Genomic DNA, 11804 nt, shown 5'->3' with positions numbered 1-11804 from the left:
TCGCCCTCGCCCACGCCCTCGCCCAGCTCCAGGTCCGGCTCCTCGTACTGGACGACGCTTTGCTGCTCCACCTTGATGCGCATCGGCGGCGGTGCCCGGCGCGATCTCGAGAGCTCGTCGTCGTCCAACAGGCCGTGCCGCCGGATCGAAACGCCCTTCGAGTCGAAGGCGTGCACGCTCCGCCGCACGTAGATGCCGCCACCTGGCGGCTGCGGCGGTGTTGCGTTTGTCGGACCGCCGAGGCGTGAATCGATCGCGCGCCGAGCGCCGAAGGAGAACGAGAAGAGCGACAGGCCGTACAGGGCGGGCTGCACGAGGACAAGAGTCAGGGAGGGACTGACGACGAAAGGCGAGAGGCGAGCGCACCATGGGCATCCAGAGCTGCGGGAGGTGTGCGAAAAGTCAGGTCACGGACGACGAGGGCAGGAAGGAACGAGTCGAGGACGTACAGCGATCGTAATGAAGCTGAGCAGGTTGTTCTCGCCCCACACGGACATGGTGACGGCTGCAGCGATGCTAAGAGCCGTCGTGTACGACGCCGACCGGATCGAGAGCCAGATGAGGCGGCGCAGGAGCGAATCGGTCGTCTCGTTGAACCCGGCGATGCGCGAGTGCAGGGCCCAGGCGATGGTCGCCGAGATGCTCAGGTCGGCGAACGCTGAGGCGTACAGGAAGATGGCAAGGCTAGTGTTGTACGTGAGGACTAGTGCGGGCTCGTCGCTGTCGGCGGCGGCGAGGTAATACTGCGCGAAAAGAGATGGTGTCGGACGGCGAGGAGAGAACGAGGAGGGACCGAGGGGTGGCGGGAGGGATAGGTTAGCTCGTGTTCGTGTCGAGGACGATTGGCGACGGCTGGGGCAGGACCGAGGAGAGGAGAGGAAAGGGACGCACGAGGTAGCCGTTGGCGGTCGCCATGGCGCTGCCGGCGAGCACGAGGCCGATGACGCAGCCCATCCAGATGAAGAAAACCCACCGCAGCTTGCGGCTCGGGATGAACTGTACAAGGTGCGGGCAGGTCAGGTTCACGAGATCGGGGAGGAGAGTGGACGAGGGAGAGTGAGAAGGAGACGCACCTTGCCGGCCTTGCAGGCCAAGAACGCCTCTGTCAGCGCGGCTATGACACCGTTGAGCATGCTGAGGCTGTTCCACGTCGCGTTGCCGTTTGACAGGTAGTTGTACGTCCGGTTCTGCGAAACTGAGAGGACGAGAGGCGAGTTGGCGACGGGCTCGTCGAGCGGACCAGGAAACGAGGGCGCGGCTGCACCTGATGCGTCGTAGTTCTCATAGAAGACGATGCCGGTGTAGACGGCGTTCAAGCCGAGCGAGAGGTACATGGCCAGGCGGGCGGGTCGAGATTGGGCGCGAAACTCGCCAGTCCGCCACGCCTGCAGGTACAGCGAGATGACGGCGCCGAACAGGAGCATCTGCACGCTGTAGCCGGCCGTAGTCGGACCCTGCAGACGAACGAGAGGGTCAGACTCGGGTTCGTGGGCGAGCAGGACGAGGGGAGGGAACAACGAGCTCACCATGAGGATCGTCGCCGTGCTCTGCGGCGCCGCGAGAGAGGGCACGTCGGTCGTAGCCGGGTCCATCGCGCGTACTGATGGCGGTGCGCACGGCCGGCGTGCTGAACGAGAGGTGATCGAGCCGCACGAGTCGAGGCGGAAGTGGAGGCGGTGGAGGGGAAGGAGGCGCGTCCAGCGCACGGACCTGCGGGAGCTGGACGGCGTGCGGTCGAGCTGACCTTTGCGCCTGGTGCTGGGCGAAGATGGCGGAGGTGGGAGAGGAGAGTGGTGCGGGCGGTCGGGCATGCGGCATTCAGGCTGGGAGGCCGATCGCGACGAGCTTCTCGCTGCGGGGGAGAGAGTGGGCGAGAACGGAAAGGGCGACGAAAGCGAGAGATTCGAGGCACGGGCGCACCTGCGCAACAAGGTTGATCGCTCGGTGTCGTCGCCGCACCGCCGCCGGGCCGCCCTTGAGCGCCCTCCTGCGCCCTCGCCAAAAACCCGCCTCGTCCGGCTGCGGCCGTCGTCCGGCACAGACGTCGAGGCTCGCTCACTCGTCCACCGCGTCGCGCATGAGCGAGGGTCGTCGCCGAACAGTTGCGCACGGCGGCGACGACTTCTCGAAGCGTGCAGGGCGAGCAGAACGAGGTCGACTGCGAGAGAGGGAGCTGCACGTACGGTCAGGGACGACGCGGGTGCAGGACGGGATTTCGAAAAGACGGACGCACCGTACTGCGAGAGCTCGAGAGGATCGTCCTTGTGCAGGCGAAGGACCTGCCCTCGAAAGGCTAGGTAGCACACGTCGAGAAGGAGGCTCGAGCGAGCGCTTGGAGGCGCCGAGCCGTCTCTGCTCGCGACGACGAGCCGAGGGGCACAAGGGGAACGAGAGCGCATGGACCTGTGATACAGGAATACCGCGATGCTGCTACGACTGCTCGTGAGGGTACGAGGTGGAGGGAAGGGAGCGCGACGGCGCGAGGCGGCTCAGAGCATGGCGAGGACGCTGATGCTCGGCGGCGCTCCTGCAAGGTGACAGCGTCAGGCCGAGCCCGTCGAGTAGAAGGAGAGAGAGACAGAGAGAGTCTGGGCGCACCTTTCGCCGTGAGGTAGTCGACGATGCCCCACTGCTTGGCCTTGACCGCCGTCTCGAGCATCTCCTTGGTCGCCGTGCACCGATCGCCCATGGCCACCCGCCGCCGCTTGCCGCCGCCGCCACCGCTGTCCCTGCGCCGCTTCTTCGACGACTTGCCGCCGCCGCCTCGCTCGAGCACGACCTCGTGCAGCGGGCCCTCGTCGCCGTCGTCCTCGTCCCGCTCGACTTCTCGCTCCATGAGGAGCTTGACGAGGTCGGCGTCGCCGTTGGCGATGGCGGTCGTGACGGCCCAGCCGTCCTTGAGCGCAGGGTCGGCGCCGTACTGGAGGAGGAGGCGGATGAGGGGGAGGTGGCGAGCAAAGACGGCGCGCGCGAGTGGGTACCCGTCGTGGCTGTTGGGCGACGCGTTGTACGTGTCGAGGAGGTACGTGATGAGCTCGAGGTCGACGCCGTCGTTGTCGCCCTGGCCGTCGCCCTGGCCGCCGCCCTTGCCCGCCGCGCCCTTGCCCGCCGCGCCCTTGCCGAGGCCCTTGACGAGTCGTCGCGGGAGGGTCGAGCACTTGAGCCGTTTGCCGCGCAGTTTGGCGAGCCGCTCGAGGGCGTGGACGACGTCGAGGGTGCAGGTCGGGTACTTGATGGCGTGCGACAGCGTCTTGTGGTCGTGACGGAGGAGGAGGAACCGGGCTCGGTGGTGCGCGGTGGTCGAGGCGAACACGGCTCGAAGGTGGCGGGAGACGACAGGGAGGGCGTGCGACAGCGACAGAAGATGCACATGCATCAACAGCTGCGTGCATCGTGGGACGTGGTCAGCTGAATCCTCCCCTCGGCGACGAGCTGATGAAGAACGAGGAGGGGAAGAGCAGAAGGCTCACCTCGAACGGCAGGTCCTCGAGCGTGAGCATGACGAGCTGCACAGCCAGAGTGTGCGCCGGTACCGGTAGTGCACGCAGGCGCAGGGCTTGAGATGGCGCGAGGTGGGCGAGGTCGAGCTGTCCAGCGGGGCGAGGCTCTCGCGTCGGCTCGTCGCGCTGAGCGCTCAGCGCACCCTTGCATAGCCAAGCCGTCCTCTCTCTGCGGCAGTGCAGGCCCGGCGGCTGGGAAGCGTGCGCCTCGTTCGCAGCTCGCTCGGACGCTCGATTCTCGCGAGCGACGACCAGCGGCACGATAACGACGAGAAGGCTGGTGATTGCAACAAGGAGGACGACTGCGACTGCGAGAGAGAGAGAGAGGGAACAGGGAGAGAAAGACAGGAAGAAGAGGAAGGCGAGAGGACGATTCGAGGAGGGGGCACGACGACCCGCGACGAGCGACCGGCACTCGAGGCCGGGAGAGAGACGAGGGCGCGTACTCTGCGAGGCGAGGGGCCAAGGTGTCAGTGCGTGAGTGGAGGCGAGGGACAGAGAGAGGGAGAGAGAGGGAAAGAGGGGCGGGAGCGCACCTCAGTGGACCATGCTGCGCATCCACTCGACGGCGGCGCCGAGCGTCGCGAGCTTGTGGAACTCGGCGACGTTGCCCGTGACCTGGAGGCGCTTGACGAGCTCCTGGCGCGTCTCGGCCATCTGGTACTCGCCCGAGCAGTCGCAGTGCGAGCGCAGGTTCTCGCCCTTCATCGTCCTGCACTTGCCGCAGCGCAGGTCCTGCAGCTGGTACGACACGAGGCGACGCTGCAGGGCGTCGATGATGAGGGCCTCGATCGTCGCCTTGTCGTACTCGGTCGAGCACCGCTCGCACTGCCACGGGTGGTCCTTGACGAGGAAGGCGACGTTGCGGCACAGGTCGAGGTCTGGCGTGGGGGCAGTCGAGGATCAGGACGGCGCACACAGGAAGAGAGAAAGAGAGAAAGAGAGGCGGGCGCACCTCGGATCGAGTTGCACGTGCGGCAGACGACCATGGGCACCTTGAACGGCAAGCACGGGTTGACGAACGCGGCCTCGCGGGCAAACTCGCGCACGCCGATGAGGTCGAGCAGGTTGCGCTTGAGGACGACGACCTCCTCCGACACGTCCTTGGCGAGGGCGAGGACGGCGCACGTCGTCTTGATGAACTCGAGGACCGGGTTCTTGAGGCGCAGGTGCGAGCCGGGCAGGACCGGGAACGCGAACGCCTCGGGGTCGTCCTTGTCGGCGTAGCGCTCCTTGAGCGACGTGACGGCCTTGAGGAGCTGGCGCGTGAGCGTCTCGCTGACGAGGACCTTGGCGGCGTCGGGCTCGGCGGGACCGTCCTTGCCGTCGCCTCCTGCCGCCGCCGCCGCCGCCGGGGCGGCCGTCGGGCGCGCCGTCGACTCGAGGCCGTTCTGGAGGATGCGGAGCGGCGTGCGCAAGTCGTCGGCCTGCTGGCGCTTGGCGACGAGCATGCCGTGGACGAAGCGGCCGACGACGGCCGTAAAGTCGTCCTGGACGGCGGCGGGGAGGTAGGTCGCGATGTTGAACTGCATCTCGATCTCGACCTGCTCGAGGGGCTGCTCGTCGAGGTCCGGGCGGTGACACACGATGCCGGCCGAGTTGGCCGCGTCGAGCCACACGAGCTCGTCCCAGAACCGGACAATCTCGAGCTGGACGTAGCGGAACAGCTCGCGCGTCGTGACCGACGACACGATGTAGTTGGCGTACGCGTACGCGGTCGACGACGACGGCTTGGACGTCAGGAGGAAGACGCGGCCAAAGTCGGCGTGGACGATGTCGGACCCGAGGCGGCGGAACTCGGCGAGGAGCTGGCTGAACGTCTTGCGCATGAGGCCGTGCACGAACCGGTACAGGGCCGGGTCGTACAGCTTGGACGCCGGCGAGCTGATCCAGCGCCAAAAGTGCTCGAGCATGAGGCGCCAGTGCGCGCCGTCGGGCTTGGCCGCCTCGATCGACCACGCCTTGACCATGGCGCGCACCATGTTGAACGTCGAGGTCGGGAGGATGGCGTCGCCGAGGACGTGCGGCGCGTTGGCGGTGCCCTTGGCGTAGTCGTCGAGGTTGTGCGCCTGCTCGTCGAGGCCGGCGCCCTCGCCGCCCTCGAGCTCGTACACGAGCGCCGACTGGAGGACGGCGTCGACGGCGAGGTTGCGGATCTCGACCTCGAGGCACGCGTTCGAGTAGCACCCGGGCTTGCCGACCTCGGGGTTGACGAGCTCGTCCGACAGCTGGCTCGCGTTGGCGTCGGCCTCGCGCCCGCCGAGGTCGGGTCGCGCCGCCGGCGACCACCACAGGACGCAGTCGGCCTTGTGCAGGCGGCGCGCAAAGTCGACGTCGGCGAGGAAGACGGGCACGTCGCGGTCGAGGTTGCACACGGGCACGTCGAACCGGTCGGCGAGCTCGATGCGCTCGCGGATCCAGACCGACGAGCGCAGGTAGTGCTGCACCATGCGGCGACAGGCCGGCACCTGCCACCCGAGCGCGCTCGGGAACGTGTTCTCGGCCTTGGACGACTGGATGGCGACGAACGGGAAGTTGCTGCAGCCGGGCACGCGCTCGTCGAAGTAGGCGCGTGGCTTGGGCGAGTGGACGACGAGGAGCGACGCCATCTGCTTCTGCGCCGACAGCGACACGAGGTCGCGCGACAGCTGGCGCAAGGCGACGTCCTCGTTGCTCGCGTACGCGACGACGATGCTCATGCGCTCGAGGTACTCGAACGCGCCGACCTCGCGCTTGGCCGCCTTGTCGCCCTTGACGCGCTCGTCCTCGGCGTCGCGCCGCTTGCGCAGCTGGTCGGCGTAGTACGTGTCGAGGCTGCTCACGTCGCGCGCCTTGCCCCGCTCGACGACGTACACCTTGGCCGTGCCCGTCGGCATAAAGAGGCCGAACACGTGTCGAAAGTCGTTGGTGGCGTGGAACAGGTACGTGTAGCGCAGCTCGAGGCCCTTGTTGAGGTATTGCCGGCGCGTGAGCGACGCCTCGGGCGCCTTGAGGTCGTCGAGCTCAAAGTGGCGGTCGAGGCCGCGGTTGAGCGTGACGCCGCGCCGGGCGTCGGGCACGCACGACGCGCCGAGGCGCAGGAGGGCGCGCATGAGGAGCGGCACCTGCTGCTCGTACACGCCGTCGACGCTCGGGCCCTTGAGGAGCTCGCCGTACAGGGGCTCGTCGCGCACGTAGGCGTCCTCGGACGTCGTGAGGCGCACGAGGTTGAGGGCGGGCTGGGCGCGTGGCAGCGTGCGCGAGATGGCCTCGACCTTGCAGTCGGGCGGGAACGCGTCGTCGCCGGTCGGCAAGTCGACAAAGTTGACGAGGAACTGGCGAGGGACGCGCAGGCGGACGCTCTGGAGCGTGCCGGCGATGAGGAGCCACATCTTGAACTCGCCGGGCCGCTCGGCGACGGGCGCGATCTGGACAATTTCCCACACCGACGACGAGAGGAACGTCGAGCGCTGGTGCAGCATCGACCCGATCGTGCCCGTCTTGGCGCCGAACCCGCCGCCGGACCGCCTCGCCTCGGCGACCGCCTTGCGCTTCTCGCGCCACACGGGCTTCATGAAGGCGATCCAGGCGCTGAACGAGCGCGTGATGTCGGGCTTGGGCGCAGGTGGAGGCGGTGACGGCGGCGGCGGCGGCGGCGTGCGCTGCCTGCGCGACTGGCCGACGGCGGCGCTCGAGCCGCCGCCGAGGTCCTCGACGTCGCCGACGGGCTTCTGGCGCGCGAACATGTCGTCGAGACGGTGCTGCTTGAACTTGTCGGCGAGGTTGGCGACGCGGCGGAAGAGCCAGTCCGGGTGGCGGATGCGCGGGACCGGGTTGGGCACCTTCTGGAGCGCGGCCGGGATCGTGATGAGCTTCTGGACGACGGACCCGAGGCGCTCGATGTAGTAGTCCCAGTCGAGGATCGAGCGCAGGTCGAACTCCTCGAGGCTGTTGTCCTTGAGCCACTTGCGCAGGAAGTGGCGCTTGACGCTCAACTCGGCGGAGAAGATGGCGACGGGGACGGCGCGCTCGGTGACGGGCGCGCCGGCGGGCTTGGCCGAGATGATGAACTTGCACGCGAGGCCCTTGTCCTTGACCATCTGCTCGCCGAGAAACTCGGCGAGGCGGCGCGCCGTGCTGATCGACGTCGACTTTTGCCCGGCGTACTCGGCGAGCGTCTTGCTCATCGAGCGGTTCTCGGCGATGAGCTCGACGAGTTCCTCGTCGGGGAGGCTGATGGCCTTGGTGAACAGGACGTCGAGCCACTTGTCGGCGACGGTCGCCACCTCGGCGTAGCAATCCTCGAGCGTGGCGCCGAGGAGGAACTTCTCGAAGATTTGCGACTGGAACGTCTTGATCAACTGGAGCTCGCCGCGGCGCTTGACCTCGAACCCCTTGAGCTCGGCGAGGCTGCCGTCCTCGTTGAAGACGGCGTAGCGCTTCTTGAGGAGCTTGTCCTCCTCCTTGGACGACGGGAGGATCATGGCGCGGTACGGGCCGTCGAGCTCGAAGAAGATCGAGTTCTCCTCGCGCACGACGTGGCGGCCGTCGGGACCGACCTCGTGGTACTGGTCGTTGGTGAAGTCCTTGTGCACGATATGGTTGAGCATCGTGCACGGGTACGACAGACCGAACTTGCCGCCGCCCTTGAGCTTGAACGTGAAGCCTGCGCGAGGACGAGGGCGAGGGAGAGAGAGAGAGGGAGAGAGGGAAGGATGGGAGGGGGCAAAGTCAGCGACGAGGCTCGAGGACGAGGACGCGACGACGGGCAGGACGACGACGAGGACGAGAAGGACAAGGCGGGACGCACCGTCGGGAAAGGTGCTCGGGAGCATGCACCAGATGCCGTCCGTGTCGAGCTCGAGGGGCCGACCGATCTGCTCGACGAGCTTGCGCGCCATCTGGATGATGCTCGCGCCCGTGAGGCACGTGATGCCGGCCATCTCCATCGAGTGCCACCGGGCGCCCTTGCGCATGACGTAGCCGTAGAACGAGTTGAGGATGCACTTGTGCGCGAGCTGGAGCGAGTCGTACAGGACGATCATGGCCTTGGCCTCGACGACCTCGGGCAGGCTGCCGCCGGCGGACGCCTTGTCGAGGTTCTTCTTCCAGTCCTTGTGCAGGCCCTTGTACGTGTACCGCCGGTCGCGGAACGTGCGCACCGTGTCGATGTAGAACGGGTTCTCGCGCTGGCACACGATGGCCTCCTTGGTCTCGATCTTGGTCTCCTTGGTCTTGGCGTACACCTTGCGCGAGTAGTCGCCGAGGCGCTTGTGGAGGAGCGCCGTCTGCTCCGAGGGCGCGAGGTCGGCGAACCGGCGCTCGGGCTTGCCCGGCCACTTGGGCGGGAACGCCTCGTTCTCGAGCGCGTTGCGGATCATCTTGTACTCGCCGAGCGACGCGGGGAAGAACTCGCCGCGCCACGCCCACTTCATGCGGCGCTGGCACTGCTTGCCCGGGCGGTTAAAGTCGCACGCGGCGCAGTCGGCCTCGGTCACGATCGAGTCGGGCTGGAGCCGGTTCGACAACATGATGTTGGGGTACATGGCGGCGACGTCGAGGTGGTAGATGAGCGGCGTGTCGGACCGTACAGGTTTGTCGCGCAGCTCCTCGAGCATCGTCTGGATCTCGCGCTTGACCTCGGCGTAGTTCTCGACCGACTCGAGCGGGATCGGCTTGCTGCCCTCCTTGGCGAGCGCGAACTGGAGCGCGTCGTCGAGGTCGTCGATGAGCTGCGGGTGAGGGCGGGTGGTCAGGCTCGGACGCCGTCTTGGGAGGAGAGAGGGAGAGAGAGGCGGGACGCACGCCCTGGATCGCGCTCGGGACGATCTTGAAGTCGGTCGAGATGTCGCTGCGAAAGACGCCGGCCTCGAGCGCCTCGACGTGGCCGCCGACGTACGTCTCGGACTCGAGCAGGTGGCCGTCGTGCATGTTGTTGTGGCTCTCGACGTGGCGGTTCGGGTAGACGACGTTGCCGGCGTACGCCTCGACCTGCATCGGTGCGCAGAGCGACGTCAGAGCTCTGACCGACAGACGAGGGGAAGAGAAAGAGAGAGAGAGGAGGACGCACCATGAGGAGCGTCTCGCACAGGGTGCCCGAGCCCTTGCGCAGGACCTCGTCCGGGTTGAGCGGGATGATGTTGCACAGCGAGAAGACGAACGGGTGCACATATTTCATGTACAGGTAGTAGGTTGCGACGGCGTCCGACACCGAGTACTGGGCGAGGATCTGCGGGTGCTCGGCGGCGTACCTGCGCGAGAGGAGAGGACGAGGGTCAGTGCGACGACGGCGACGACGGCGACGACAGCGACGACGAGAGCATGGGACGCACGGCGTCATGAGCTCTGGGTCGAGCTCGATCGGGTTGTAGCCGAGCTTGGCGACCGTGACGGCCTTGAGGCCCTGGCTGCCCTGCGGCAGGTACGAGTCGCGCTTGACCCACCGGAAGCAGTCCATGTGGACGCACGAGCGGCTCTTGAACTCGTCCTCGGCGTCCTTGGTGAAGCCAATCTCCTTGTACATGTCGATGCCGTGCACGTTGGCGCGCGCGAGCAGGAACGGAAAGTCGAACGAGTCGCCGTTGTACGTCGCGCAGACGGTCGGGCGCGCCTCGCGAAAGTGCTCGAAGAAGCGGCGGATCGTCGCGGCCTGCGAGCAGGAGGAGAAGTAGGTCAGGACGGTTTCGGCTCGGCGGCGGACAGACGGGCGAGCCGACGACGCACCTCGTCGGCCTCGTTGAAGATGGTGAACGGGCCCTCGTAGTCGGGTTTGGGCGTGTACTCAAAGTCCTCGATGTCGGCGCCGACAATCTCGCGGTTCGTGATGAGGAAGCCCTGCGCTCGAGCCTCGTCAGTGTCGCCCTCGCCGCGCCACCTGGAGGAGACAGAGAGAGAGGGTGCGCACCTGGCCGTCGATCATGTACGAAATCATCATGATCTGGTCGGTGAGCTGGTCGGGGAACTTGAGCGGCGCCTTGGTCGTCTCGATGTCGAACGCCATGACGACGGGCTCGGCTCGCGCGACTCGCTCCTCGAGGTGTCGCAGGCGGATCTCGCCGGCGTCGGCCGTCACCTCGTACCACAGGCCGACTCGGACGTCTGCGGGGCATAAGCAGGGTCAGGGCGGGCTCGCTCGGGCGGGCGACGAGGAGGAGGAGGAGGAAAGAGGGACGCACTCTTGTCGATGGCGACGCGCAGGTAGTACGGCACGTCGTACTCGCGAATGTCGATGATCGAGTCGGACGGGTTGCCGACCGGGCCCGTCGCGCCTGCGCCCTTGGCAAAGCTCTCGCCGCGTCCGAACCCGTCCTCCATGTCGTAGTCCATCGCCGCAAAGTTGGTCTCGCCCGCGATGACCTCGGCGTACGTGTCGACGGCGTCGAGCATCTCGCGGTTCTTGGTCGCGAGCGGGAGAATCTCGCGCCGGACCGAGAAAAGGTCGGCCTGGTTGCGGAAGAAGAGGGCGATGTAGTCGCGGCGGTAGCCCATGAGGTGGTTCGGCTGCATCGGGCCCAACGAGTCAGCTCGACAATGAGAGAGACTGGGGAGAGAGAAGGAGACGCACGAGCTTGAGGTCCTCGCGCCGCTTGCGCTGGACTTTGGTGATGAGGTCCTCGTACTTGCGCATGAGCCACTCCTCGACGGCGCCCTCGTGCCCACTCTGCAGGGAGGCGTATACGGTCAGTGAGGCACTCAAAGAAGGGACCGAGGGGGAGGAGGGGACGCACCCTCGTCGCGATGTAGAAGTAGGGCTCGTACGTGAGCGTGCTCTTGAACATGCCGCCATCGTCCTGGATGAAGTAGTAGTCGACGCCTTGCCGCCCCGAGCTCTTGCCCTCGTCCGGCACGAGCGTCTGCAGTGTGCGCGAGTCGGTAATCCATGCGGACGAGGGAGGGAGGAGGAGGAGAAGGAGGACGCACCTCCTTCATGTTGACGAGCCAGCCCTGCCGCCGGTCGCCCTCGACAAACTTGGGGAACCCGAGGTGCTCGTCGAGCTCGTCCCACACACGCGCATCGTCGAGCTTGTCGTCCTCGCGCGTGCCCTCGGTCATCGTCTTGAGCACCGCACCGCCCGTGTGGCCGCCTCGCCCTCCTCCTCGGCCCCGCCCGCGCCCGCCGCCGCGAAAGGACGAGCTGCCGCCACCTCGACGCGCGGTCGGGTACTTGTTGAACGGCCGGCCCATGCCCGCGAGAGGTCGAGAGGCGGGGTGAGGGGGGCGAGGTCGAGGGTGGAGAGGCGAGAAGGTGGCCGCGGCTTGCGGGAGGTCGTGTGCCCGTCTGGAGCGTGTAAAGCTGGCTCGAGAGTGCGGTGAGCTGATGCCGAG

The 11804-nt window shown here is 67.0% G+C and overlaps 2 protein-coding genes across 2 annotated transcripts; both read right to left on the bottom strand.

Annotated features, from left to right (window-relative positions):
• Positions 1 to 2489: 2489 nt before the first annotated feature.
• RHOBADRAFT_46575 (uncharacterized protein) lies at positions 2490 to 3500 on the bottom strand (the record flags this gene model as incomplete). Its single annotated transcript, XM_018414819.1, has 3 exons — positions 2490 to 2527; positions 2599 to 3382; positions 3471 to 3500. The coding sequence occupies 3 exons, from the start codon at positions 3498 to 3500 to the stop codon at positions 2490 to 2492; spliced, it is 852 nt and encodes a 283-aa protein (XP_018268581.1).
• Positions 3501 to 4037: 537 nt separating this feature from the next.
• RHOBADRAFT_39109 (uncharacterized protein) lies at positions 4038 to 11663 on the bottom strand (the record flags this gene model as incomplete). The annotated part of the gene is made up of 12 exons (XM_018413593.1): positions 4038 to 4381; positions 4456 to 8145; positions 8290 to 9211; positions 9285 to 9470; positions 9550 to 9730; positions 9812 to 10128; positions 10203 to 10313; positions 10384 to 10577; positions 10655 to 10979; positions 11044 to 11139; positions 11207 to 11332; positions 11400 to 11663. The coding sequence occupies 12 exons, from the start codon at positions 11661 to 11663 to the stop codon at positions 4038 to 4040; spliced, it is 6756 nt and encodes a 2251-aa protein (XP_018268580.1).
• Between the last annotated feature and the right edge of the window lie 141 nt (positions 11664 to 11804).

This window comes from Rhodotorula graminis, assembly GCF_001329695.1.
Source record: "Rhodotorula graminis WP1 unplaced genomic scaffold RHOBAscaffold_14, whole genome shotgun sequence".
NCBI classification, from domain to species: Eukaryota; Fungi; Basidiomycota; class Microbotryomycetes; order Sporidiobolales; family Sporidiobolaceae; genus Rhodotorula; species Rhodotorula graminis.
The sequence above is the reverse complement of the archived record's forward strand: the minus strand, read 5'-3'. Positions and strand labels throughout refer to the sequence as shown.